General features: G+C 37.1%; 1 protein-coding gene across 1 annotated transcript in view; it reads left to right on the top strand.

Annotated features, from left to right (window-relative positions):
* CAAP1 (caspase activity and apoptosis inhibitor 1) overlaps nucleotides 1-27,260 on the top strand; it is a 62,670-nt gene extending 35,410 nt beyond the window's left edge. Inside the window, exon 6 of the mRNA XM_043487061.1 lies at nucleotides 25,835-27,260. Within this exon, the coding sequence (XP_043342996.1) occupies nucleotides 25,835-26,181 (347 nt within the window). The 3' untranslated portion in view covers nucleotides 26,182-27,260. The remainder of the gene's footprint in view (nucleotides 1-25,834) is intronic.
* Nucleotides 27,261-27,471: the final 211 nt, after the last annotated feature.

Below are 27,471 nucleotides of genomic sequence, written 5' to 3'. Positions count from 1 at the left end.
CTAAACTAATCAGCACTGCCATTGTCATAGTTCATAAGTCTCTCAATCTAGAGATTTACTGGGAATTAAAGGCAGGCGTCCTGTACTGCAGTCCTAGAGAAGTCACCTTTTGAAAGACAGAACTATGTTAGTGTATCATGTGTCTAGTTCACAGCATATCTCACAGTACGAATGGAAATCTGTCACCATGACTAGAAGTTTTAATATCTGTCTTGCAGTTTGTTCAGATCTGAGATTTATGCTTGTTCACACCAATGGTATGCTCTTATTTAGGTTAAACTGCTTGTTCTTTAAGATTGTTGTCTAGTTGCTAACTTGTGTCTGACTCTTATTGCGACCTCATGGACTAGCCCGCCAGGCTCCTCTGTCCATAAGATTTCCTAGGTAAGAATACTAGAGTGGGTTGCCATTTTCTTCTGCAGGGAATCTTGCTGACCCTGGGATCAAACCCGCATCTCCTGCATTGCAGGCAGATTATTTACCCTGTGCTACCAGGCTCTCTTTAAGCTCAGACATCTCCAGATTGGTGAGGCCTTTCTTAACCTATTTACGCTTACCTCACTTTTTTTCCTCAGTGCCCTTACTGTAGAATTGATTATCACCTCCTTGATACCACTACTGCCTATTTTATTTACTTCTGTTATAACACTGCCCAATAATTAGTAATAGTTTTTAATTCAGTAAACATTTATGGGTACCTAAATTTAGATACTGTAAAGTAGAGGATTATATCTTAGAATTCTTCCACTGATTGTCTATAGTGGATACTCATACTCTTTTGAATAAGTGGATGGATAGCTGGCTAAAAGAATTCCTTCTTTTCTACCCTGTCCAATGTGTACAAATTCTTAAAAAGAAGTTAAAAGTGAAATAGAATATTAGTTATATTTGTCCTTTAATATTCTACCACCTACCCCAAAAAGTGAGTTGCTTATAAGAATGTTTTTCTTTCTCGTCTTAACAAAACTGAGTTAAATTTTGGTTCATTTCCCTTAGCCTTTAGATTTGTTTATATTACTTGTATAGATTCATATTAGTCTTTTATATTAAGCATTGATCGTGTGCCCTTTATAAAATATGTGGTCCTCATAGAGGTTCTTCTTTTTTTTTCTTTTTTGTCCATTTTTTTTTAATTGGCTTACCTGTATTTTGGTTGTTTGTTTGTTTACCTGTATTTTTTAAAATTAATTATTTTATTGAAGGATAATTGCTTTACAGAATTTTCTTGTTTTCTGTCAAACCTCAACATGAATCAGCCATAGGTATACATGTATCCCCTCCCTTTTGAACCTCCCTCCCATCTCCCTCCCCATCCCACCCCTCTAGGTTGATACAGAGCGCCTGCTTGAGTTTCTTGAGCCATACAGCAAATTCCCGTTGGCTATCTATTTTACATATGGTAACATAAGTTTCCATGTTACTTTTTTCATACATCTCACCCTCTACTCCTCTCTTCCTATGTCCACAAGTCTACTCTCTATGTTTGTTTCTCCATTGCTGCCCTGTGAATAAACTCTTCAGTACCATTTTTCTAGATTCTGTATATATGCATTAGTATATGATATTTGTCTTCCTCTTTCTGACTTACTTCACTCTGTATAGTAGGTTCTAGGTTCATCCACCTCATTAGGACTGACTCAAATACATTCCTTTTAATGGCTGAGTAATATTCCATCGTGTATAGGTACCGCAACTTCTTTATCCATCCATCTGTCAATGGACATCTAGGTTGTTTCCATGTTCTAGCTATTGTAAATAGTGCTTCAGTGAATACTTGGATATATGTGTCTTTTTCAGTTTTGGTTTCCTCAGGGTATATGCCTAGGAGTGGGATTGATGGGTCATATATGGTTTTATTCCTCGTCTTTTGAGAAATCTCCATACCATCTTCCATAGTGGCTGTATCAATTTACATTCTCACCAACAGTGCAAGAGCGTTTCCTTTTCTCCACACCATCTCCAGCATTTATTGTTTGTAGACTTTTTGATGACGGCCATTCTGACTGGTGTGAGGTGATATCTCATTGTAGTGTTGATTTGCATTTCTTTAATAATGAGCAATATTGAGCATCTTTTCATGTGTTTGTTAGCCATCTGTATGTCTTCTTTGCAGAAATGTCTGTTTAGATCTTTTCCCCACTATTTGATTGGGTTGTTTGTTTTTCTAGTATTGAGTTGTATGAGCTACTTGTGTATTTTGGAAATTAATCCTTTGTCAGTTGTTTCATTTGCTATTATTTTCTCACGTTCTGAGGGTTGTCTTTTCATCTTGCTTATAGTTTCCTTTGCTGTGCAGAAGCTTTTAAGTTTAATCAGGTCCCAGTTGTTTACTTTCGTTTTTATTTCCATTACTCTAGAAGGTGGGTCCTAGAGGATCTTGCTTTGATTTATGTCATTGAGTATTCTACCTATGTTTTCCTCTAAGAGTTTTATAGTTTCTGGTCTTACATTTAGGTCTTTAATCCATTTCGAGTTTATCTTTGTGTATGCTGTTAGGAAGTATTCTAATTTCATTCTTTCACATGTAGTTGTCCAGTTTTCCCAGCACCACTTTTGAAGAGGCTGTCATTGCCCCACTGTATATTCTTGCCTCCTTTGTCAACAATAAGGTACCCATAGGTGCATGGGTTTATTTCTGGGCTTTCTGTCTTGTTCCATTGGTCGATATTTCTGTTTTTGTGCCAGTATCATATTCTCTTGATAACTATAGCTTTGCAGTATAATCTGAAGTCAGGAAGGTTGATTCCTCCAGCTCCATTCTTCTTTCTCAAGACTGCTTTGGCTATTCAGGGTATTTTGTGTTTCCATATGAATTGTAAAATTTTTTGTTCTAGTTCTGTGAAAAATGTTGTTGGTAATTTGATAGAAATTACATTGAATCTGTAGATTGTGTTTGGTAGTATAGTCATTTTCACAATATTGATTCTTCCTACTCAGGAACACAGACTATCTCTCCATCTGTTTGTGTCATCTTTGATTTCTTTCATTAGTGTCTTATAATATTCTGTGTACAGTTCTTTTGCCTCCTTAGGTAAGTATATTCCTAGATATTTAATTCTTTTAGTTGTAATGGTGAATGGGATTGATTCCTTAATTTCTTTCTGATTTTTTCATTGTTAGTATATAGAAATGCAGGTGATTTCTGTGTATTGATTTTGTATCCTGTGACTTTGCTAAATTCACTGATTAGCTCTAGTAATTTTGTGATACTGTCTTTAGGGTTTTCTATGTATAGTATCTTGTCATCTGCAAACAGTGAGAGCTTTACTACTTCTTTTCTGATCTGGATTCCTTTTATTTCTTTTTCTTTTCTGATTGCTGTAGCTAGGACTTCCAAAACTATGTTGAATAATAATGGTGAAAGTGGACACCCTTGTCTTGTTCCTGATCTTAGGGGGAATGCTTCAGTTTTTCTCCATTGAGAATAATGTTTGCTGTAGGCTTATCACATACGGCCTTTGCTGTGTTGAGGTAGATTCCTCCTATGCCCATTTTTTGAAGAATTTTAATCATGAATGGGTGCTGAATTTTGTTAAAGGCTTTTTCTGCATCTATTGAGATGGTCATGTGGTTTTTATCTTTCAATTTGTTAATATGGTGTATCACATTGATTGATTTGCGTATATTGAAGAATCCTTGCATCCCTGGAATAAACCCAACTTGGTCATGGTGTATGAGCTTTTTGATGTATTGCTGAATTCTGTTTGCTAAAATTTTGTTGAGGATTTTCACATCTATGTTCATCAGTGATATTGGCCTGTAGTTTTCTTTTTTTGTATTATCTCTCTCTGGTTTTGGTATCAGGGTGATGGTGGCCTTATAGAAAGAGTTTGGAAGTGTTCCTTCCTCTGCAGTTTTTGGAAAGAGTTTAAGAATGATAGGCATTAGCTCTTCTCTAAATGTTTGATAGAATTCACCTGTGAAGCCATCAGGTCCTGGGCTTTTGTTTTTTAGGAGATTTTTGATCACAGCTTCAATTTCAGTGCTTGTAATTGGGTTGTTCATAATTTCTATTTCCTCTTGTTTCAGTCTTAGAAGATTGAACTTTTCTAAGAATCTGTCCATTTCTTTCAGGTTATCCATTTTATTGCCGTATAGTTGTTCATAATAGTCTCATATAATCCTTTGTATTTCTGCATTGTCTGTTGTAACCTCTCCTTTTTCATTTCTAATTTTGCTGAGTTGATTCTTCTCTCTTTTTCTTGATGAGTCTGGCTAAAGGTTTGTCAATTTTGTTTTCTTCTGAAAGAACCAGCTTTTAGTTTTACTAATCTTTATTATTGTTTCTTTCATTTCTTTTTCATTTATTTCTGCTCAGATCTTTATGATTTCTTTCCTTCTATTAATTTTGTTTTTTTGTTTTTCTGTTTCCAGTTGTTTTTAGGTGTAAAGTTAGGTTGTCTATTTGATGTTTTTTTTTGTTTCTTGAGGTAGAATTGTATTGCTATAAACTTCCCTCTTAGGACTGCATTTGCTACATCCCATAGGTTTTGAGTTGTCATGTTTTCACTGTCGTTTGTTTCTAGAAAATTTTTGATTTCCCTTTTGATTCCTTCAGTAACCTGTTGTTTATTTGGAAAGGTATTGTTTAATCTCCATGTGTTTGTGTTTCTTATGGCTTTTTTCTTGTAATTGATATCTAGTCTCATAGCATTGTGGTCGAAGAAGATGCTTGATAGGTTTTAAATTTTCTTAAATTTACTGAGGCTTGATTTGTGATCGAAGATATGGTCTATCCTGGAGAATGTTCCATGTGCACTTGAGAAGAAGGTGTATTCTTCTGCATTTGGATGGAATATCCTGAAATTATGAATGAGATCCATCTCATCTAATGTATCATTTAAGACTTGTGTTTCCTTATTTTCTCTTTTGATGATCTGTCCATTGCTGTGAGTGGGGTATTAAAGTCTCCTACTATTGTGTTACTGTCAATTTCTCCTTTTTATACTACTGTGTTACTGTCAGTCTCTCCTTTTTCTCTCTGTTTTATGTATTGAGGTGCTCCTGTGTTGGGTGTATAGATATTTACAATTGTTATGTCTTCCTCTTGGATTGATCCCTTGATCATTATGTAGTGTTCTTCCTTATCTCTTGTAATCTTTATTTTAAGGTCTATTTTGTCTGATATGAGGACAAAAGCTGTCTATTTCGTCAGCTTTCTTTTGCTTCCCATTTGCGTGGAATGTATTTTTCCATCCTCTCACTTTCATTCTATATGTGTCTTTAGGTCTGAAGTTCATTTCTTGTAGATGGCATGTATATGGGTCTTGGTTTTGTATCCATTCAGCTAGTCTGTATCTTTTGGTTGGAGCATTTAATCCATTCACATTTAAAGTAATTATTGATATATATGTTCCTATTGCCATTTTCTTAATTGTTTGGGGTTGATTTTATAGATCTTTTTCTTCTCTTGTATTTCTTGACTATTTAAGTTCCTTTAACATTTGTTGTAAAGCTGGTATGATGGTACTGAATTCTCTTAACTTTTGCTTGTCTGAAAAGCTTTATATTTCTCCATCAATTTTGAATGAGATCCTTGCTGGGTATAGTAATCTTGGTTGTAGATTTTTCTACTTTCAGTACTTTACATATATGCTGCCATTCCCTTCTGGCCTGCAGAGTTTCTGCTGAAAGATCAGCTGTTAAACATACGGGGTTTCCCTTGTATGTTACTTGTTGCTTCTCCCTTGCTGCTCTTAATATTCTTTCTTTGTGTTTAGTCTTTGTTAGTTTGATTAGTATGTGTTTTTCCTTGGGTTTATTCTATATGGGGCTCTTTGTGCCTCTTGGACCTGACCGACTATTTCCTTTTCCATGTTGGGGAAATTTTCAACTATAACCGCTTCAGAAGTTTTCTCATACCCTTTCTTTTTCTCTTCTTCTGGGACCCCTAGAATTTGAATGTTGGTGCATTTGATATTGTCTTTAGATCTCTGAGACTATCCTCAGTTCTTCTCATTCATTTACTTTATTCTGCTCCTCAGAAGTTATTTCCACCATTTTATCTTCCAGCTCACTGATTCATTCTTCTGCTTCAGATATTCTGCTATTGATTCCTTTTAGAGTATTTTTAATTTCAGTAATTGTGTTGTTTGTCTTTGTATGTTTATTCTTTAATTCTTCTAGGACTTTGTTAATTGATTCTTGCATTTTCTCTATTTTGTTTTCAAGGTTTTTGATCATCTTTACTCTCATTATTCTGAATTCTTTTTCAGATAGTTTGAATTTCTGTGTTTCTAGTTTGTTCCTTCATTTGTGTAGTATTTCGCTGCCTTTTCATTATTTTTTTAACTTAATTGTGTTTGAGGTCTCCTTTTCCCAGACTTCAGTGTTGAATTCTTTCTTCCTTTTGGTTTCTATCCTGCTGTGGTTGGTCCAGTGGTTTGTGTAATCTTCATATAGGATGGGGTATGTGCTGAGTTTTTTGTTTGTTTGTTTGTTTTTCCTCTGATGGGCAAGGCTGAGTGAGGTGGTAATCCTGTCTGCTGATGATTGGGTTTGTATTTTTGTTTTGTTTGTTGTTTAGATGAGGTGTACAGCACAGGGTGCAGTAGGTGGTTGGGTGGTTGGGTCTTGTATTCAGGAGGTTTCCATTGTGTGAATTCTCACTATCTGATACTCTGGCAACCCATTCCAGTATTCTTGCCCGGAGAATCCCAGGGATGGGGGAGCCTGGTGGGCTGCCGTCTATGGGCTCACGCAGAGTCGGACACGACTGAAGCGACTTAGCAGCAGCAGCAGCAGCAGGGTTAGTTCTCTGGTAATCTAGGGTCTTGGAGTCAGTGCTCTCACTCCAAAGACTCAGAGCATGATCTCTGGTCAGGAACGAAGATTGTACAAGTGGTTTGTTATGGCATTAAGTGAGATTAAAACAAATACCCAAAAACGAGAAACCAAAGATGAACCACAGACAAATGGCAGTTACAAAATCAGACAAATAATAATTAAAATAATGGAATATACACATATACATATATACCCATAAGCAAAGCCAAAACAGTCCAACAAAAATAAAGTACAGTAGATTGACCCGGTGAACAAAGGAAATAAAAAATTATATTTACCAGTTAAGAACAAAACTAACTAAAGCACAAACTGGAAAACAGAACTTAAGCAAGGTGCCAAGTGGAGAGTAAAGCAATGAAAACAGAACTAACAAATATGTTGAGAGGAAAGAAAAGAAAGAAAGAGTAGATAAGCAATGTTAAATAGAGGTAGATAAAGAAGATTTATGTATATTAGAGATTAACTGCAAGGGGAAAAGAACAATAGGAAAGGCAAACAATGGAAAAAATGTAGAAGAAATATAATAGCATTGAAAAGTTAAAAGTTAAAATTATAAAAAAGAGAAAAGAAAAAAAAAAAAAAAGAAAAGAAAACGCCACAGAACTACAAAAGCCCAACCTAGAGGCAGAGGTTTATAACAACAATAAAAAGCTTGACTATATATATATATATATATATATATATACACACCCATTAGCAAAATCAGAACAGTCCAACAAAAATACAGTAGATTCACCTGGCAAACAAAGGAAACCAAAAATTATATATACCTGTTAAGAATAAAACTAACGTGTAGTCCTAAGATGGCTGAGGAATAGGATGGGGAAACCACTTTCTCCCCCACAAATTCATCAAAAGATCATTTGAATGCTGAGCAACTTCCACAAAACAGCTTCTGAATGCTGGCGGAGGATACAAGGCACCCAGAAAGGCAGCCCATTTCTCTTCAAAATGAGGTAGGACAAAATATAAAAGACTAAAGGAGAGACAAGAATTAGGGATGGAGACCTGTCCTTGGGAGGGAGTCGTGAAGGGGGAGAAGTTTCCAAACAGCAGGAAACCCTCTCACTGGCAGGTATGTGGAGAGTTTTGGAATCTCGGAGGGCAACATAACCGGGAGGAAAAAAAACACAAACCCACAGAATAGGCGCCTAATCACAACTCCCAGCGGACAAGTAGCCTAGACGCTCACGTCCGCCACCAGCAAGCAGGGGCTGGACAGGGAGGCACGGGTTGCATGCTTAGGGTAAGGACTGAATGCCTAAGAACAACCTGAGGGAGCTAATGTGAGATAGCAACCCAAATTGTGGAATAGCCAGAGAGAGGAAAAAAAAACAAACTGAACTTTCCCGCTAGAAGCCGTAGCTAAGGCCCAGCCTGGCCCACTCACGGAACAAAGGATTGAGTGAATACCAAAGGAGTGCTAGCCTGCTGCAGACCAGCCTCTCGCCCTGCCGGAGGCAGAGAGGCAGGTGTGGGACAGCCAGAGCCGAAAGGCAGGGGGCAATCTCAGCCCCAGAGATGGGCTTCCACCAGCAAACTGTGAGAACAACAGCAATCTAAACAAAATGAAAAGGCAGAGAAATATTCAACAGGTAAAGGAACATGATAAATGCCCACCAAACCAAACCAAAGAGGAGGACATAGGGAGTCTACCTGGAAAAGAATTCAGAATAATGATAGTAAGAATGATCCAAAATCTTGAAAACAAAATGGAGTTACAGATAGACTAGAGACAAGGATTGAAAGGATGCAAGAAATGTTTACCAAGGACCTAGAAGAAATAAAAAAAGAGTCAATCAATAATGAATAATGCAATACCTGAGATCAAAAGCACTCTAAAGGGAACCAACAGTAGAATAACTGAGGCACAAGACAGGATAAGTGAGGTGGAAGATAGAAGAGACAAGGATTGGAAGGAAATGAAGCAGAGAGGAAAAAATAACTAAACGAGAACAACCTCAGAGACCTCTGGGACAATGTTAAACACCCCAAAATTCAAATCATAGTCCCAGAAAAAGACAAAAAGAAAGGGCATGAGAAAATACTTGAGGATATAATAGTTGAAAACTTCCCTAAAATGGGGAAGGAAATAGCCACCCAAGTCCAAGAAACCCAGAGAGTCCCAAACAGGATAAACCCAAGGCGAAACACCCCAAGATACATATTAATCAAATTAATGAAGGTCAAACACAAAGAGAAAATATTAAAAGCAGCAATGTTCATTGCAGCACTGTTTACAATAGCTAGTACATGGAAGCATAGTAGATGTCGATGGGCAGACAAATGGATAAGAAAGCTGTGGTACATATACACAGTGGAATATTACTCAGCTATTAAAAAGAATGCATTTGAATCAGTTCTAATGAGGTGGATGAAACTGGAGCCTATTAGGAGTGAGGTAAGTCAGAAAGAAAAATACACCAGTACAGTATATTGACGCATATATATGGAATTTAGAAAGGTGGTAACGATGAGCCTATATGCAAGACAGCAAAAGAGACACAGACATAAGGATCAGCCTTTTGGACTGTGTGGGAGAAGGTGAGGGTGGGATGATTTGAGAGAACAGCATTGAAACATGTATATTACCATATGTGAAATAGATCGCCAGTCCAGGTTCGATGCATGAGACAGGGTGCTCAGGATGGGGGACACATGTACACCCATGGCTGATTCATGTCAATGTATGGTAAAAACCACTACAATATTGTAAAGTAATTAGCCTCCAATTAAAATAAAAAAACAAAACAGAACAAAACTAAAACACAAACCGGAAAATAAAACTAAAGCAAGGTGCTAATTGGAGAACAGAGCAATGAAAATAAAAGAAATATGTTATGAGGAAAGAATAGATATGCAGAGTTAAATAGAGACAGATAAAGATTTATATACATTAAAGATTAACTGCAAGGGAAAAAGCAGTAGGAAAAGCAAACAAAGGAATAAATGTAGAAAAAATAGTAGGTTTAAAGAAGTAAAATTAAAAAACAGAGAAAAGACAAAAAAAAAAAAGAAAACTCCACAGAACTGCAAAAGCATAGAGGAAGAGGTTTATTACAACTATAAAAAATGTGAGGAAAAAAAAAGATCAAAGGCATAATTAGATTTCATTGTACCAATAAAATCAATAACTACAATAGAGAGGAAAAAATAAAAGGAAAAAAAATTCCAGAAGAATCTACAGAACAAGTTGAAACATAAGAATAATAAATGTTTTTCTTGAGTCACTGCTGTCAGAGTCCTTTCCCTTGCTGGGAGGCCTAGCCCACCTCACCTCCCTAGGATGCTCTCCAACACTATGCTATCTCTGGACCTGCTGTGGGAGCAGCTTAGATTCTAATCTGGTCCTCCTCCTCTGTGTTCTTGCCTCCAATGTCCACAGCTATGAGAACTAGCACGTTTTCTTTTGTGGGAGCTCTCAGTGTCCTTTAATATATTCCATAGACAGAGGGTCTGCCTAGTTGATTGTGTGCATTTAATCTGCAGCTTGTACAGCTGGTGGGAAGGCTTTGGGTCTTCTTCCTTAGACACCCTGCCCCTGGGTTTCAATTGTGGTTTTATTTCCACCTCTGCATGTGGGTCATCCACTGGGGTTTGCTCCTGAGGCTGCCCTGGAGGACTTGGGTTTGCTCCTGTGAGGGCCAGGGGTGGAGGTGGTGCAGCTGTTTGGGTCACATGGGTTCTGGCAGCAGCAGGTACTCAGGGGAGTTATTGGCTCGGGCAGCAGGAAATATAGTGCTCTTCAAGGGTATGGCAGCCAGTATTGGCCAATATGCTGCAGTATTCTTATCTGGAGAACCCCCCTGACAGAGAAGCCTGGCAGGCCACAGTCGACAGGGTCGCAAAGTGTTGGACATCACCAAAGCGACCCTGTGCACATAGATGCAAGACTTTTTTTGCCTGTGGCAGCTCTGCCCCAATGAGAGTTGAGTGTGAAGGTGGCGCAGCGGCTTGGCTTGCGGGGACCCTGGCAGCGCCAAGTGTGCGGGGACATGGACTGCCTCCTGCGCAGGAGTTACGGCCCCATCAGAGTCTTCTTTCAAGCCTTTTGTAGCTGGCCATCAGAAGGCCTCTTTGGCCAGTCTTTCTCCATTGCTCCACCCGTGCAGGCACTTAGAGGACTCCCTTGCCCGGAGTCCTTCTCTATTGTTTGGTGTGTCAGGCACATAGAGGGACCCCCCCCTGGCTGAGGTCCTGCCCTGTAGATCCGCGCATCGGGCACTTAAAGGGGCACCCTCGGTGGGGTCCTACTCTGCAGTTCAGTGCCTCAGGTGTTCCAAGGGCCAGCCTTTCTCTCCTTCAGCTGCCGATGCTGTGGGGAGGGAGAACTTGTGGTGCTGGCTCCACCCCCTACGCGTGACTCAGCAGTATCGCCTTGCTTCCATGGCCGCCTGGCGTTCCTCCACTGGCATTTCCCACCACAATCTCCTCCCTCACATCCCTTCTATCTGTCTCTCCACAGTCAAGAGCAGCCCTCGCCCTGAGGTTGCTCCACAATCTCTAAACTCCAGCTCCTAGCTGCTGCCCCTTCCAGGGAACCTGCATCCCTGTCCGGGGTATGTATGGCTGCGGCAAGGACTGTCTGATTCTCATTCCGTTTAAGCTGCCACAGATCAGCTGTTTCACTCTCAGCCTTAAATGTTTCTCCTCTGACCCAGACAATTGCCCTGATGTGGGGAGCAGACCCCTGCTTTAGTTCCCCCACCTGTGGAGGGCAAGTCCAGTCCTACTAACACTCCTGTTTTCCCCCTAGTTCCTTTGTCCTACTGAGTTTTGTGTGGTTCTATATATTCTTTTCCGCTGGTCAGGTCCTCCTGTCTGTTCTCTGCTGGTGTTCTGCATGCACGTCTGTGTCTGAAGGTGTGTTCCTGATGTATCCGTGGAGAGAGATGTGCTCTGTGTCCACCTACTCCTCCACCATCTTGTTCCCCTTAAAAATTTTTAAATGTGGGCTGGAATCCATATTTTAGAGTTCCTTCTCTGCAGAAACCTCAGCTCTACTTTCCCCTGCTTTTCTGAGCTTCCTCCAGGAAACTTTTTCAGGCAATGGGAAGAGTGGGAATTGAGGTTCTTCTGCAGCTTGTATTTCTTTGGATAATTCCACATTTGGATAATTAATGTTTGGATAAAGTTTATTTTTTAGCATCTTTTTAACACTCTTTAACTATCCTTACCCATGAGATTATACCTTTTCTCCAACCATTCTGAAAACATTCAGGGCACTTTTTACTACATTATCCACCTTCAGTACCAGAGTTATTTTTCCAAAGACTCTAACTACTTACTTTATGGAAAGAATAAGGGTGAAACTGACAGGTTTGTTATTTTTCGTGCTTCTTTAATGAAAGTGTTTTTAGTTTTAGGGTAGGATTTCTATTTCTTTTTTTTATGAAATACACTACCACTATTTTTGCCATACTGATAATGATTGGCTGCTTTCTACATGACTATATATAATAGATACCTTTACATTATCTACAATTAGAATCAATATTTTGCTTAGTTGTGTCCGACTCTCTGAGACCCCGTGGACTATACAGTCCTTGGAATTCTCCAGGCCAGAACACTAGCTGTTCCCTTCTCCAGGGGATCTTCCCAGCCCAGGGATTGAATCCAGGTCTCCCAGCATTGCAGGCAGATTCTTTACCAGATGAGCCATAGGGAAGCACATATAAAAGATAACTTCACATTATCTAAAATTAGAATCAAGTTTTTAGTATCTCTTTCTAAACTTTAACAAACTAAACAATTTTTTTTAAATTTTTTATTAGTTGGAGGCTAATTACTTCACAACATTTCAGTGGGTTTTGTCATACATTGATATGAATCAGCCATAGATTTACACGTATTCCCCATCCCGATTCCCCCTCCCACCTCCCTCTCCACCCGATTCCTCTGGGTCTTCCCAGTGCACCAGGCCCGAGCACTTGTCTCATGCATCCCACCTGGGCTGGGGAACTGTTTCACCCTTGATAGTATACATGCTGTTCTTTTGAAATATCCCACCCTCACATTCTCCCACAGAGTTCAATAGTCTGTTCTGTATTTCTGTGTCTCTTTTTCTGTTTTGCATATAGGGTTATCGTTACCATCTTTCTAAATTCCATATATATGTGTTAGTATGCTGTAATGTTCTTTATATTTCTGGCTTACTTCACTCTGTATAAGGGGCTCCAGTTTCATCCATCTCATTAGGACTGGTTCAAATGAATTCTTTTTAACGGCTGAGTAATATTCCATGGTGTATATGTACTACAGCTTCCTTATCCATTCATCTGCTGATGGGCATCTAGGTTGCTTCCATGTCCTGGCTATTATAAACAGTGCTGCACTGAACATTGGGGTGCACGTGTCTCTTTCAGATCTGGTTTCCTCAGTGTGTATGCCCAGAAGTGGGATTGCTGGGTCATATGGCAGTTCTATTCCAGTTTTTTAAGGAATCTCCACACTGTTCTCCATAGTGGCTGTACTAGTTTGCATTCCCACCAACAGTGTAAGAGGGTTCCCTTTCTCCACACCCTCTCCAGCATTTATTGCTTGTAGACTTTTGGATAGCAGCCATCCTGACTGGCGTGTAATGGTACCTCATTGTGGTTTTGATTTGCATTTCTCTGATAATGAGTGATGTTGAGCATCTTTTCATGTGTTTGTTAGCCATCTGTATGTCTTCTTTGGAGAAATGTCTGTTTAGTTCTTTGGCCCATTTTTTGATTGGGTCATTTATTTTTCTTGAATTGAGCTTCAGGAGTTGCTTGTATATTTTTGAGATTAATCCTTTGTCTGTTTCTTCATTTGCTATTATTTTCTCCCAATCTGAGGGCTGTCTTTTCACCTTACTTATAGTTTCCTTTGTAGTGCAAAAGCTTTTAAGTTTCATTAGGTCCCATTTGTTTACAAACTAAACAATTTAAACAGACTAAAGCAGTGCTGCAGAAACAGCAGATTGTGAATAGATGATGAGTTTGAGCATACCTTCCTTGGATAGGCAGCTTGTAAAGTGTTGAGATGTTACTAGCAGAGAATGCTTGAGTGTGATGCCCTTTTAAATTTGTAATTTCCAACAAATCCCGGGGGAGAACAGTTGCCTGATTTTAAGCATCAGTGCTTGGAAATATGCTATTCGGTCTTCATTTTAACCCTTTTGTATGTTTTCATAATTTCCTAGATTTTGAGATCAAACTTTTATTCTATTACAAGTCTGTCTAATCAAACGGTAGGAGAAATGATGAATCATATTTAAAAATATGTTCTTCCTACTTACTTTTAGATTACTAGAGGAAAGATAGGCACTCTCACATTAACCTGTTGTACCCTAGTGCGACCCCAAAATAACCACTACGTGATCCATTGTAAAAGGTCGGCAGGACATCCCTGTTGTGCATTTTGTCCTGGATTGGTGATGTCTTCAGAGGCAGTAATTTTGAATACTACCCTTTTCTGTATTCTCATATGTGCATTTTATTCTGTTAGACTCAGCATGTACTGAGTTTAGATCTAATACTTTATATCTTTGTCCACCCTGTCCCTCACACTTGGAGTTCCTCCCCTGTCCTTATCACTTGTTAGGCTTTAAGACCTACTTCATAATACATGTCTGTAAGATCTCCTTTACTTTTCACCATTGCCTTATGTACTCTGAATTTCTGTTATACTTCATATTGCACAATTCACCACTTTAAAGTGTGATATTCATATTTTAAGCATATACAAGCACCATGAAGGCAAAAGTTGTGTCTTAAATCCTGCCACACACACACAGTACCTGTGGCATTTTGTAAATACTGTTTCTGTGGCCTTTACAGCTCATATGTCATAGTACTGAGTGGATACTTATTTATTCTTGGAGTAATCTCTGGATTTGTGGTTCTATTTTTTTTTAAGTTATTTTTAATTGGAGGATAATTGCTTTACAATGTTGTGTTGGCATTTGCTGTACAGCAGTGTGAATCAGCTGCAAGTATACGTATATCCTTTCTTTCTTGAAGACTGGATTTGTGGTTCTTAAAAGTTAGGTTTACAGGCTATTAGGCAGTCACTTATCCAGAAGTTCAATGGGCAGTTCAAGGGTTTGGTAGAATACTAGACAGTTTTTCTGTACTAAATTGTTTGCATTTTCTTCTTTATGAAAATAATTGATTAATTTTGAATATCATGGTTAACATTGATGCAGTTAAACTTAAGTCAGTAGTTTAAAACACTGCCTGAAAGTCTGTTAGTTTTGCTAAGAGAAGGATTGAAAGTTTCTCCGAAAAGATTATTCTTACGTATTAAGAGAACAATTCTGTTTCTTTTTCAGAAAGGAATGTTTTGGCTTCTTGAATAGGCTGAAGCTCACTAAAAATGTTGAAAGTTATCAAGCTGAATTTCTACAGTTAGACTATATTAAAAATGTGTTCTTTATAACTTAAAATGTTTTAAAACCAAAGTTATGTGTAGTCTAAGAAAAGAAGGAAATCCATGGAGGCACAGCACTGCTGTCCAATATATCATCGGCTTTTTTACTAATGAGATTCCAGCAGATTGATAATGCCAGAGGCCTTGGAGAGTTAAGATTCTAGAAGGAAAGCTGGTAAAATGTGTTGTTCTAAATGGCATAACCACTAAACATGAATAACTTAAAGTCAGATGAGAAAAACTTATTAAAAGAGAAAACAAAGTAAAAAGCTCAACCCTTCTAGTAACCAGCTCTGTTTGCTTGATAGGAATATTGGATTTCAATACTCTCAGTTTCTTCTCCAGTACACACACACACACACACACACACACACACACACACACGACTTAGCGACTCAAAAAAAAAATGTACATATACATTTTAAAACCTGATGTTTGGTTCCTAAATAAGAATCAACTTAAAAACCTTTTTTAGAAATTTTCAAGCATAAATAGAAAATAAAGTAGGAATTTTAACTCCCATATACTCAGCTGCATCTTCAGTAATTACCTGCAGTGTCTAATCTTTTTTCATCCATATTCCTACCTGCTTCCTACCTGCTATATTATTTTAAAGCAAATCCTATATCTTTTCAGTTCATTTGTAAATATTTTAGTAACAGTGTATCTCTTAAAGATAAGAGCTCAGTTTTTAAACATAATCAGAATACCTTAAAAGTAGCATTTCTTAAGTATCAGATAATATTCAGAAAGTGTTCAAATTTAACCTAGTCGTTCATTGGTAGACATTGTGATATTAAGATTGACCTGTTGGGTCAGGTGTTATCAGCCTTGCATTAATGGTTTTGTGCTATACTTATTCACTCAGTCATATCCGACTCTTTGCAACCCCATGGACTGTAGCCCACCAGTCTCCTCTGTCCAGGGGGATTCTCCAGGCAAGAATATTGGAGTGAATTGCCATGCCCTCCTCTAGGGGTCTTCCCAGCCCAGGATTGAACCCAGGTCTCCCACGTAGCAGGCAGGTTCTTAACCAGCTGAGCTACCAGGAAAGCTCCATTAATGGTTTTAGTAGCTATTTAGTATTGTCTTTTTCCATTATTTCATTAGGGGTTACAGAACAGTAATAATGTAATTTTAATCTTGAGATAGCCAACGTTCAAATTTCTCTAATTGTCTTATAGTATTTTTTATTTTAAATTTATTTTTTAATAATTTGAAGTTATCTTTATTTTATCCTTATTCTTTTTAAAATTTATTTATTTTTTAATTGAAGGATAATTGCTTTACAGAATTTTGTTGGTTTCTGCCAAACATCAACATGAATCAGCCATAGGTATACAAACTATGTAAGAATCAGTATCCAAATAAGGTCTCTACATTGCAATTGGATAATATTCAGCCTCTTTTTAATCCGTGTGGTCCCTCTTTTCTCCTTCTCTCTGTAGTTTATTTCTTGAAGAATCGGGATTGTTAGATTCTCCATTTGAATTTGCTGATTGCATCTCAGTGTTTCATTTAACATTGTTTTTCTGTAAATAGATAATTAGAAATAGAGTCTTGAATCAGATTCATGTTCAGTTTTTTTAACAGGAATATTTAGAAGCAATGTTGTGTCCTTCAGGCACACAGTATATAGTTCTTCCATTTTTTTGTGAGCACATTGTAGCCTTTGCAGTCTGTTGTCCACAATGGCTGTTAAGAATGTGCTTGATTTCTTAAACCTATCTTTTCTTGGAAATCTGTTTCTTTTCCGCCTCTGGGAATTTTTAAGATTTTTTTTTTTTTAACCCTTGAGTTCTGATATTTCACAGGATGTGTCTTAGGTGTTATGCTCCTGGGAGACCCTTTGAGTGTGAAGGCCTTCTTCATTTCATATCAATTTTCTTATTTCTTCATTTTCCTTCTTCATTCCCTCTCTTCTTGCTTTCCAACTTGTTCTGTTGCTTTAAGTTTCTGCTCAGCTGTTACTGTATCAGATCAAAATGCTGACTGTATGAAAGCATTCTGCTGCTGTCTTTATTTTTTAATTGGAGTCTAATCGCTTTACAATGTTGTGTAGTTTCTGCTGTACAATGAAATGAATCAGGTATGAGTATACTTATATCCCGTCCCTCCTGACCTTCCTTTCACGCCGACTCCCACCCCTGTCCCACCCCCTAGGCCGTCAGAGAGCACTGAACTGAGCTCCCTGTGCGATACCGCAGGCACTCACTAGGTACACGTGCTAGTGTGCATACGTCAGTTCTGGTCTCCTCATTTGCCCACCCTCCCCTATCTGCTGTGTCCACATGTCCATCCTCTATGTCTGCGTCTCTTTTCCTGCCCTGCAAGTAGATTCATCTGAACTGTTTTTCTAGATTCCACGTATACGCGTTAATAACGGCATTTACGTGTCTATTTACGCCTTAGTTCCCTTTGTATGACAGGCTCTAGGTCCATCCATATCTCTACAAATGACTCAGTTTCATTCCTTTTTATGGCCGAGTAATATTCCATTGTATATATATACCACATCTTCTTTATCCAGTCATCTGTTTATGGACATTTAGGTTGCTTCCATGTCCTAGCCGTTGTAAATTTTGCTGCAGTGAATATTGGGGTATGTGTGTCTTTTTGAATTATGGTTTTCTCAGGGTATATATTGCTGGATCGTATGGTAGTTCTATATTTAGTTTTAAAAGGAGCCACCATACTGTTCTTTATAGTGGCTGTTTTGATTTGCATTTCTTCAGTACTTAGTGGTGTTGAGGCACCACTTTTCATGTGCCTCTTGCCTTTCATGTGCTTTTCACATCTTTTCATGTGCCTCTTGGTCATCCTTGTCTTCTTTGGAGAAATGTCCATTTAGCTCCACTGCCTTTTTGATTGAGTGTGTGTGTGTGATATTGAGCTGCATATGCTGCTTTATTATTTCCATAGTACCTGATGTTGATTTATAATGTCTTTCGAATGACTTAATGGTAAGGCAGGGACTTTTTAAAATTCACTGCTGTTTTCTCAGTGTTTAAAACAATGTCTTATACATAGTAGGTGCTCAGTAGTTGTTGAAATAATTAGGTTGTTGGACTTGTGGGTCATCCCCATTTCTTGACTTCTATTGTGTATTTTAAATATATTTTTATTTCTTTTGTACATTTTGAAAGTTTTTTTAAGTCTGTATTGAATTTGTTATAATATTGCTTCTGATTTATGTGACTTGGTGGGGGGAGCGGGCAGGAAGCATGTGGAATTTTAGCTCCCTGACCCAGGATTGAAGCCACACCCTCTGCATTGGAAGGTGAAGTCCCAACTACTGGACCGCCAGGGGAGTCCCTGAAAGTTTTATTTTTTTAAAAATGTTATCTTCCAATAATCATTGACTGTTTGCTCTTGATAATTGTAATGTTAAATTTTAGTATTTCTTTTCTCTGGTCATTTTTCATTGCATCCTGTACTTGTTTTATAGTTGCAGATCTACTTCAGGCTCCATAAGGATACTGACTAGACTTCCCAGCCCCTCGTTCTCCTCTAGTAGAATATCTTTTGATCTCCACCTTTTCTTTGTCTTCCTTTGTTCATCTTGGTCCTTCATTTATTTTAGTTTTTCTAGTAGCCAGTTTGGGCTTCTTCAGTAACTGTTTAGTTATATTTTGCTACCAGATCTCTTTAATGTAAGTACATGGGGTAGGCCTCCCAGTAGAGTGCTTGGGCCTGTGGCAAGGAAGGGGAGGATAAGAAAGTTTCATTTGGCTCAGCTATTCAGAGTGAGTTTAATTTTCTCACTCTTTGTTCCAAAGCCATCTCTTCCTTACTTCCAAGACTCTGAGAGGGAATTACAACTTCCTGTGGTGTCTTTGGCTATGGCTTTGCTTTGCTTTTATTTTTGTGTCAATTTCATACTACTTACTTAGGCTTTATAAAACTCCAGCAAAATTTCTTTCTAGATGATACCCTATCTTGTTATCTAATATTATAGTTTCTTTAAAAAATTCTTACAAGATTGTATTCTTAGAAATGGTTGAAGAAATATATATGTTCATAGAGGGGAACTGGGAAACTCATTTTCTTATCTTCCTCTTCTATTTGTACTCCCCTCTCTGGAAGGAAGCCATTATTAACAACTCTTTAGGTTACTTTTTTGACTTAACAGTATGTCTTGATCATTTTTGCATCTTGTCAATTTATTATTTTTTTTCAGCAGATAGGTGAAATTCCTTTTTTTAAAACTAATGAGTAAAAAGTAATATCTTAATGTTTTAATTTGTATTTCCCTGATTAGAAATTATGTTGAGTATTTTTCATATATTTACTGAACTTTTGTATTTCATACTCTGTGAAATGCTAGATCCATTCCTATCCTTACTTGTGTTTTTACTTGTTTCTAACAATACCCAGACATTGTATATATTTTTACATTTGTTTTCTTAAAAATTGTATTTTGCTAATATTTTCTTATAAGTTTGCCCTGTCTTATAATTTTATCTGTAGTCTATATTTTCTTTCTCAGAAGTCTCACATTTTTTTAGCTTTATTTGTTGATTTTTTTTTTTTTTCCCTTTGTGGAGTCTCTGTCTTGTGCTTTCCTTAGGAAGGACTGATGTTTGTTAGTTTCACCCTCAGTTAATTTACAATTTTTAGCTATTATTTTAAAGTATCTGCTCTTCTGTCAACTTCAGTGGATCCTTGATGGGGAAGGGAATTAGATATGTGTGCTCAATTTGCCATCTTTAGCAGAAATTCAGACAGATATTTAATTATTCCCTGTACTAGGGTTTGTCTCTTGGCTTAATTTAATAACTCATTATCAAAAAGTTTCACAGGCATGTAGTCACTCATAACATTAGATACGGTTTCATTTTATGCATTAAAAGTATTCTGATAAGTTGAATTATTTGCACATGGACTATTACAGGCCCTATCAAGGTTTAAACATGCTAGCATAACTTAAAAGTCTTTTTTATTCTTATTACTCAAAATGTTTAAAAACTCTTCTAATTTTACTTTCATTGGGTAATTAAAACTTATTATAACAGAAAGCAAATCTAAAACAAAATATTTTCCTTTATCAAGCTTAGGGAATCTCTGTAGCTCTCAAGCATTGAAAATTGCTATAGATGATAATAAAAATACAAGTATTATATTTTAGCTTTTTGTATTATGTTGTATGTTCCCTTTTTAAAATACTGAAACTCCATTAAATTTTAAAGTGATTGGGTCTTTAATAGTTATAATTTTTCTCCTTGTCAGTAAAATATGTAAAGAGTGGTAGGTGTTCTATTTAGTTGCCAAATATTTTCCCTTTATGGTTTTATCCCATGTTTGTGTTGTTGTTGTTGTTCAATTGCAGAGTCCTGCCTGGCTCTTTGTGACCCTATGGACTGCAGCACTCCAGGCTTCCCCGTCCTTCACTATCTCCCAGAGTTTGCTTAAACTCATGTCCATTGAGGGCTTCCCTGATAGCTCAGTTAGTAAAGAATCTGCCTGCAATGTGGGAGACCTGGGTTTGATCCCTGGGTTGGGAAGATCCCCTGGAGAAGGGTAAGGCTACCCACTCCAGTTTCCTGGCCTAGAGAATTCCATGCACTGTATAGTCCATGGGGTCGCAAAGAGTCAGTACAGAGTTTGACTAGGGTATGATTCAAGTTGGTAGGAAAGAAGATAGCAGGAAAACAAAAGAAAAGTTGAACATACACAGATCAGAAGAAAATGGAATAGAATTTATATTTGTGAGTAGTTGGCTACGGGATTAACCATAATAGATGAATGCTTAATAAGTCCTTGAACTCTTTATTGCTTTTTCATTGAAAAATATCAATATTTTAACTCTTTGTCTTCCTCTAACTTTTGCTTAGCCAAGTTCTTAAACTCTTTTGTCCTTTCCCTTAGGTTATTTGGTTCATTTCTTCAATTATATTGCTTTTCTCTAAAATTCTCTAAATGGTATTTAGTATTTTAGGGGCCACCCATATTACTAGATTATATAAAGGAGCAGAATTAATGTAGTTAATTCTGTAATGTCTCTTGTTTCTTTGTATATATATATTTAAAGTATTTTAATCTTTATATATTTAAAAGTATTTTTATTTATTTGGCTGTGTGCCAAGTCTTAGTTTTTATTTATTTGACCATGCTGGGCCTTAGTTGCAGAATGTAGGATCTTGTTCCCTGACCAGGATCGAACCTAGTTCCCCTGCATTGACAACATGGGGTTTTAGCCACTGGACCACCAGGGAAGTCCCTCTTTGTGTATATTTTAAAGTCACTTTGTTTTACTTTTAAAAACTTTAACTTTATTGGAGTGTAGTGGGTTTATGGTTGTTTTAGTTTCAGGTGTGCAGCAGAATTGGCTCAGTTATGAATGTGTTTACATATATTCATTCTTTTTTAGATTCTTTTTCATTTAGGTTATCACAGAATGTTGGGTAGAGTTTCCTCTGCTACACAGTAGGTCCTTGTTGGTTATCTGTCTTATATATGGTAGTGTATGTGTGTTCATTACAAGGTCCTGAATTATCTCTCCCCTCCAGGTTTTCCCTTGGGAAACAAGCAGGTAACCATCTGCTTGTTTTGATGTATGTAAGTCTTTTTCTGTTTTGTAGGTCAGTTCATTTGTATCTTTTTAAAAAAAATTAGATTCCACATATGAGTGATACTATATGATATTTATCTTTCTCTCTCTGACTTACTTCACATTAGTATGATAATCTCTAGGTCCATCCAGTCAGTTCAGTTCATTTGCTCAGTCGTGTCTGACTCTGCAGCCCCATGGATTGCAGCACATCAGGCCTCCCTGTCCATCGCCAGCTCCTGGAGTTTACTCAAATTCATGTCCTTTGAGTCTGTGATGCCATCTAGACATCTCATCCTCTGTCATCCCCTTCTCCTTCTGCCTTCAGTCTTTCCCAGCATCAGGGTCTTTTCAAATGATTCAGTTCTTCACATCAGGTGGCCAAAGTATTGGAGCTTCAGCTTCAGCATCAGTGAATATTCAGGACTGATTTCTTTAGGATGGAGTGGTTGGATCTCCTTGCAGTCCAAGGGACTCTCAAGAGTCTTCTCCAGCACCAGAGTTCAAAAGCATCAATTCTTTGGCGCTCAGCTTTCTTTATAATCCAACTCTCACATTCCATGCATGACTACTGGAGAAACCATACTTTGACGAGACAGACCTTTGTTGGTAAAGTGATGTCTCTGCTTTTTAATATGCTGTCTAGGTTGGTCATAACTTTTCTTCCAAGGAGCAAGCATCTTTTAATTTCATGGCTGAAGTCACCATCTGCAGTGATTTTGGTGCTCCCCAAAATAAAGTCTGTCACTGTTTCCACTGTTTCCCTACTATTTGCCATGAAGTGATGGGACCAGATGCCATGATCTTAGTTTTCTGAATGTTGAGTTTTAAGCCAACTTTTTCACTCTCCTCTTTCACTTTCATCAAGAGGCTCTTTAGTTCTTTTTCGCTTTCTGCCATAAGTGTGGTATCATCTGCATATCTGAGGTTATTGATATTTCTCCTGGCAATCTTGATTCCACTTGTGCTTCCTCCAGCCCAGCATTTCTCATGATGTACTCTGCATATAAGTTAAATAAGCAGGGTGACAATATATAGCCTTGATGTATTCTTTTCCCAATTTGGAACCACTCTGTTGTTCCATGACCAGTTCTAACTGCAGGTCTAACTTGACCTGCATACAGATTTCTCAAGAGGCAGGTCAGGTGGTCTGATATTCCCATCTCTTGAAGAATTTTTCATAGTTTGTAGTCGTCCACACAGTCAAAGGCTTTGGTGTAGTCAATAAAGCAGAAGTAGATGTTTTTCTGAAACTCTTTTGCTTTTTCAATGATCCAACAGATGTTGGCAATTTGATCTCTAGTTTCTCTGCCTTTTCTAAATCCAGCTTGAACATCTGGAAGTTCATGGTTCATGTACTGTTGAAACCTGGCTTGGAGACTGTTGAGCATTACTTTACTAGCGTGTGAGATGAGTACAATTGTGTGTTAGTTTGAGCATTTTTTGGCATTGCCTTTCTTTGGGATTAGAATGAAAACTGATCTTTTCCAGTCCTGTGGCCACTGCTGAGTTTTCCAAATTTGCTGGCATATTGAGTGCAGCACTTTCACAGCATCATCTTTAAGGCTTTGAAATAGCTCAACTGGAATTCCATCACCTCCACTAGCTTTGTTCATTGTGATGCTTCCTAAGGCCCGCTTGACTTCACATTCCAGGATGACTGGCTCTAGGTGAGTGATCACACCATCGTGATTATCTGGGTCGTGAAGATCTTTTTTGTACAGTTCTTCTGTGTATTCTTGCCACCTCTTAGTTTCTTCTGCTTTTGTTAGGTCCACTACCATTTCTGTCCTTTATTGAGCCCATTTTTGCATGAAATATTCCCTTGGTATCTCTAATTTTGTTGAAGTGATCTCTAGTCTTTCCCATTCTATTGTTTTCCTCTATTTCTTTGCACTGGTCACTGAGGAAGTCTTTCTTATCTCTTCTTGCTATTCTTTGGAAGTATGCATTCAAATAGGTATATCTTTTCTTTTCTCCTTTGCCTTTCGCTTCTGTTCTATTCACAGCTATTTGTAAGGCCTCCTCAGACAGCCATTTTGCCTTTTTGCATTTCTTTTCCTTGGGGTTGGTCTTGATCCCTGCCTCCTGTACAATGAAATGAACCTCCGTCCATAGTTCATCAGGCAATGTGTCTATCAGATCTAATCCCTTGAATCTATTTGTCACTTCCACTGCATAATCGTTAAGGAAAAACAGTTTAAAATATTGCCATTTTATATCTTTTTGTATAGACAGCTTACTGTGTAAAATTAGGCTTTTGGGACATCCTAAGACAATATACCTTAATTTTTACACGAGAGCACCTCTGAGAAGGTAAGGGATTTTCCCAAAATCATACGATTAAAAGCAGAGTAAGGGTTAGAATTTAGGTATTCCAACTTTGAGACTCTCCCTTTCTCCCCAGTCATCCATTCCATTCTGCTCTTCATTCATTATCAGGCAACATCTTCTAGTCTGAAAAACCAAATCACATTTTTCTAAAAGCTTATATTTTAAAATCTTTTAAACAGGCTGCATATTTTCACTCAAAATCAGTGACTTAGAGATTTAGAATTCTAGAGTAAAGCCTGTTAGGCATGAAAATTAACTTTTAGACTATGAACAACCTAGTAGCACTTTTTTTGTTAAATTTGTTTTGTCTCACATTAGAATACTTAGATGTAAAGCATTATTTATACAAAAGACTATTCATTTTTTTCTGTAGCTATTTGGAAATATTTTTTGCTCTGGAAAGATATATAAAATATTCTTTGGCATTAAATGATTAAAATTGGAACTTTTTTTTTACAAGTTCTATTTGTGGACACATAATTTGTTAGTTCATTTTCTACTTTAACTTTGGAATGGGAGTAGTTTTTGAATAATTAGGATGTAGGAGAATCAGTTAAGGTCAGTAAATCATTTATTTTAAAATCCATGGAGCTGAATTTTTATACGTTATATTATCAGAATTTTCCATCTGTCAGTCTATGTTTTGTAAATGTTTTCCCCACCACAGGAAAATTAACAAAGCTAACAATTGAGGGATCATTACTTTCTTTGTATCAGGAATTTAAAATATAAATAAATCGGCGGTATAGAGGAGAACTCAAAGTTGTAACTAACTTGTGGACTTAAGTAATGGTCCAAGACCATAGAGGTTGAGGGCTACAATCTGTGTTTATATGCACGGTCTTAGCATCAGTTACAGAAGTCTTATAACAAATGCATTTTTAAAAATTATAGCTTTATAATTTTATTTATAAAAATTTTTATATTTTATATAAAATTTATATATTATATATAAATGTATAAATTTATAAAATTTATATAAAATTATTTATAAAATTTTAAATTTATAAAATTTATATATAATTTATATAAAATATTTATAAATTTTTATAATTAAAAAAATTATAGCTTACTAACTTACTAATTAAAATCCTCTTGATGAAAGTTATTTTATCTTAGAAAGTAGCCTTAGGCATTCTCCTTTAATTTATTGATTTAGAACAAAGTGTTTGAAAAAGCATATGAAAAGCTTTGGAATGGTGTCCAGCTTACTGATATTTTTCTGTTTTTATAGTTTATAAGGCCGAGTACTTTAAACTCCTTTTTGAATGGAATTTTACTTCAGTAATAAGTAGTATTCTGTCCAAAGGGTGTCAACATTTTGTAATGTCAAGGCTTCACTGTGGTCTAAAGTGGTACAACATTTTAACTTGGAAAGTTGGTCAGGGACATCCATATGATGGTATACATTTCCCAATGCTTCCATGTTCTACTAAACTGGGATGAAAAATACATTAAGATTTACATTAAACTAGATGTTTTCAAAGTTGATGGGGGAATTCCCTGGCAGTCCGGTGGTTAGGACTCAGTGCTTTTACTGCCAGGGCCTGAATTTGATCCCTGGTCAGAAAATTAAAATTCTTCAGGTGAAAAAAAAAAGGGTTGAGGAGTCAGGGGAAAAGGGTTTGGGATGGGGCTATGGAATTTGGGACTCCAGGGTGGCAGGTGGGGGAGGTCAAAGCAGCCCTTACATTATAAATAGAAGGGAGATTTTGATCAGAACCTTTAGGTCACATGATTCTTTCCCTTTTTTTGTGTGTGTTACAGGCAAAGGGGAAGATAGCGATGTACTCAGTATAAATGCAGACGCTTATGACAGCGACATAGAAGGCCCCTGTAATGAAGAAGCAGCTGTTCCTGAGGTCCCAGAAAATACAGTCCAGAGTGAAGCTGGTCAGATAGATGACCTGGAGAAAGACATTGAGAAAAGCGTGAACGAGATTCTGGGACTTGCAGAGTCTAGCCCAAAGGAGCCCAAAGCCGCCACCCTGACTGTTCCTCCGCCGGAAGATGTTCAGCCTTCGGCGCAGCAGCTGGAGCTGCTCGAACTTGAAATGAGGGCCAGAGCTATTAAAGCCCTGATGAAAGCTGGTGATATAAAAAAGCCAGCCTAGTTTATTTAAGCTGTGTCTAAATATTGGATGTGTTTGAGCAATGCCACACCATATCATTTTGTATCTAAAGTTTATTTGGTGTCTTACCTGATATTTCTCATATAACTCTTACTAGATAAACTCATCTTAGGTCTAAAATACATGTTGTTGTTGTTGTTACTTTTGTATTATGTAGTTGTTTTTTGAATTCATGACACATATCATTGGGTAATCTAGATACTTTGTTAGATGAGTATTTAGTATATCTGCAAATTAATATCTGAAAAGCCATTAGCTAAAAAGAGTCATGATATTTTTTTCCTTTATTTTGAAATATTTTGGCATCAAACCAAAAAGTTTATGAAAGATTGATCAAGCATGTTGCCTTCAGGCTACCTATATTTTGCAATAGAATATTAAATTATTGCTTCTAGGTATATTAACAATTTAAGTTGGGTTATGTTTATATGCACTTTTAAAATATGTACCATTTTGAAGATGCCTTTTATGGGTATAGACTTAGTAAAAACTGAACAACATTTTTGTTACAAGACAGAGATCCAAAATGGCTGAGCAAAGCTTTTTTATAAAAAAGGGGAAAAAAGGACTTAGTTTAAAGCATTTTTTAACAACGTCGAATTAATTGTCCAACTGTAATTCCAGCAAGCAAGCCATTCTAACAGGTATTTGATACTGTTGAACTCTTAGTTCAGTTTTTTTCCTTCAATGAAAAGGGCACACATTTTCATTTACATTCCAGGCAGTTAGGAGAAGGAGACTATTTTATTGTACAGGCTTTCATCTGATGTTTTTGCTTGAAAATCTTATGTGCTATAATTCCATGAATTAAAAATCATTAAGACTATCATTCTGGATCTGAGGACTTTTGATAGATTTCCAAAAATGAATTTAACTTCAGGAAGTTTTGATAAGTGGATGTAATAATTAATCTAATTTTGTATAGTTTTTGTAAATAGATTAACATCCTGCCACAATTATGAATGCTTTCTGTCCCATCACTAATTGTAGTTGTTTGATACCAAAATAAATGTAGGTAGAGACTCTTAACTTAAAATAAAATTTTTTTTGTAAAATATAAATCTGAAACTGTTGTTTTTGTATTTGCTAACAAATATAGTATATTTATAAGGCATGTTCTGTAAGTGTTGTGTGAGGATTTTCCTTATACACGAAAGAACTTAGAGGGATTGTGTCTTTTTAGCTGGCTTAATTATATATAAATTTTAGAGGATCTCTTTTGGAAATAGTACTTGGGCTTCCCTGATAGCTCAGTTGGTAATCTGCCTACAA

This window comes from Cervus canadensis, chromosome 14 (genome assembly GCF_019320065.1).
Source record: "Cervus canadensis isolate Bull #8, Minnesota chromosome 14, ASM1932006v1, whole genome shotgun sequence".
In the NCBI taxonomy this organism is placed as follows: domain Eukaryota; kingdom Metazoa; phylum Chordata; class Mammalia; order Artiodactyla; family Cervidae; genus Cervus; species Cervus canadensis.
This window is presented reverse-complemented; position numbering and strand designations above follow the sequence as displayed.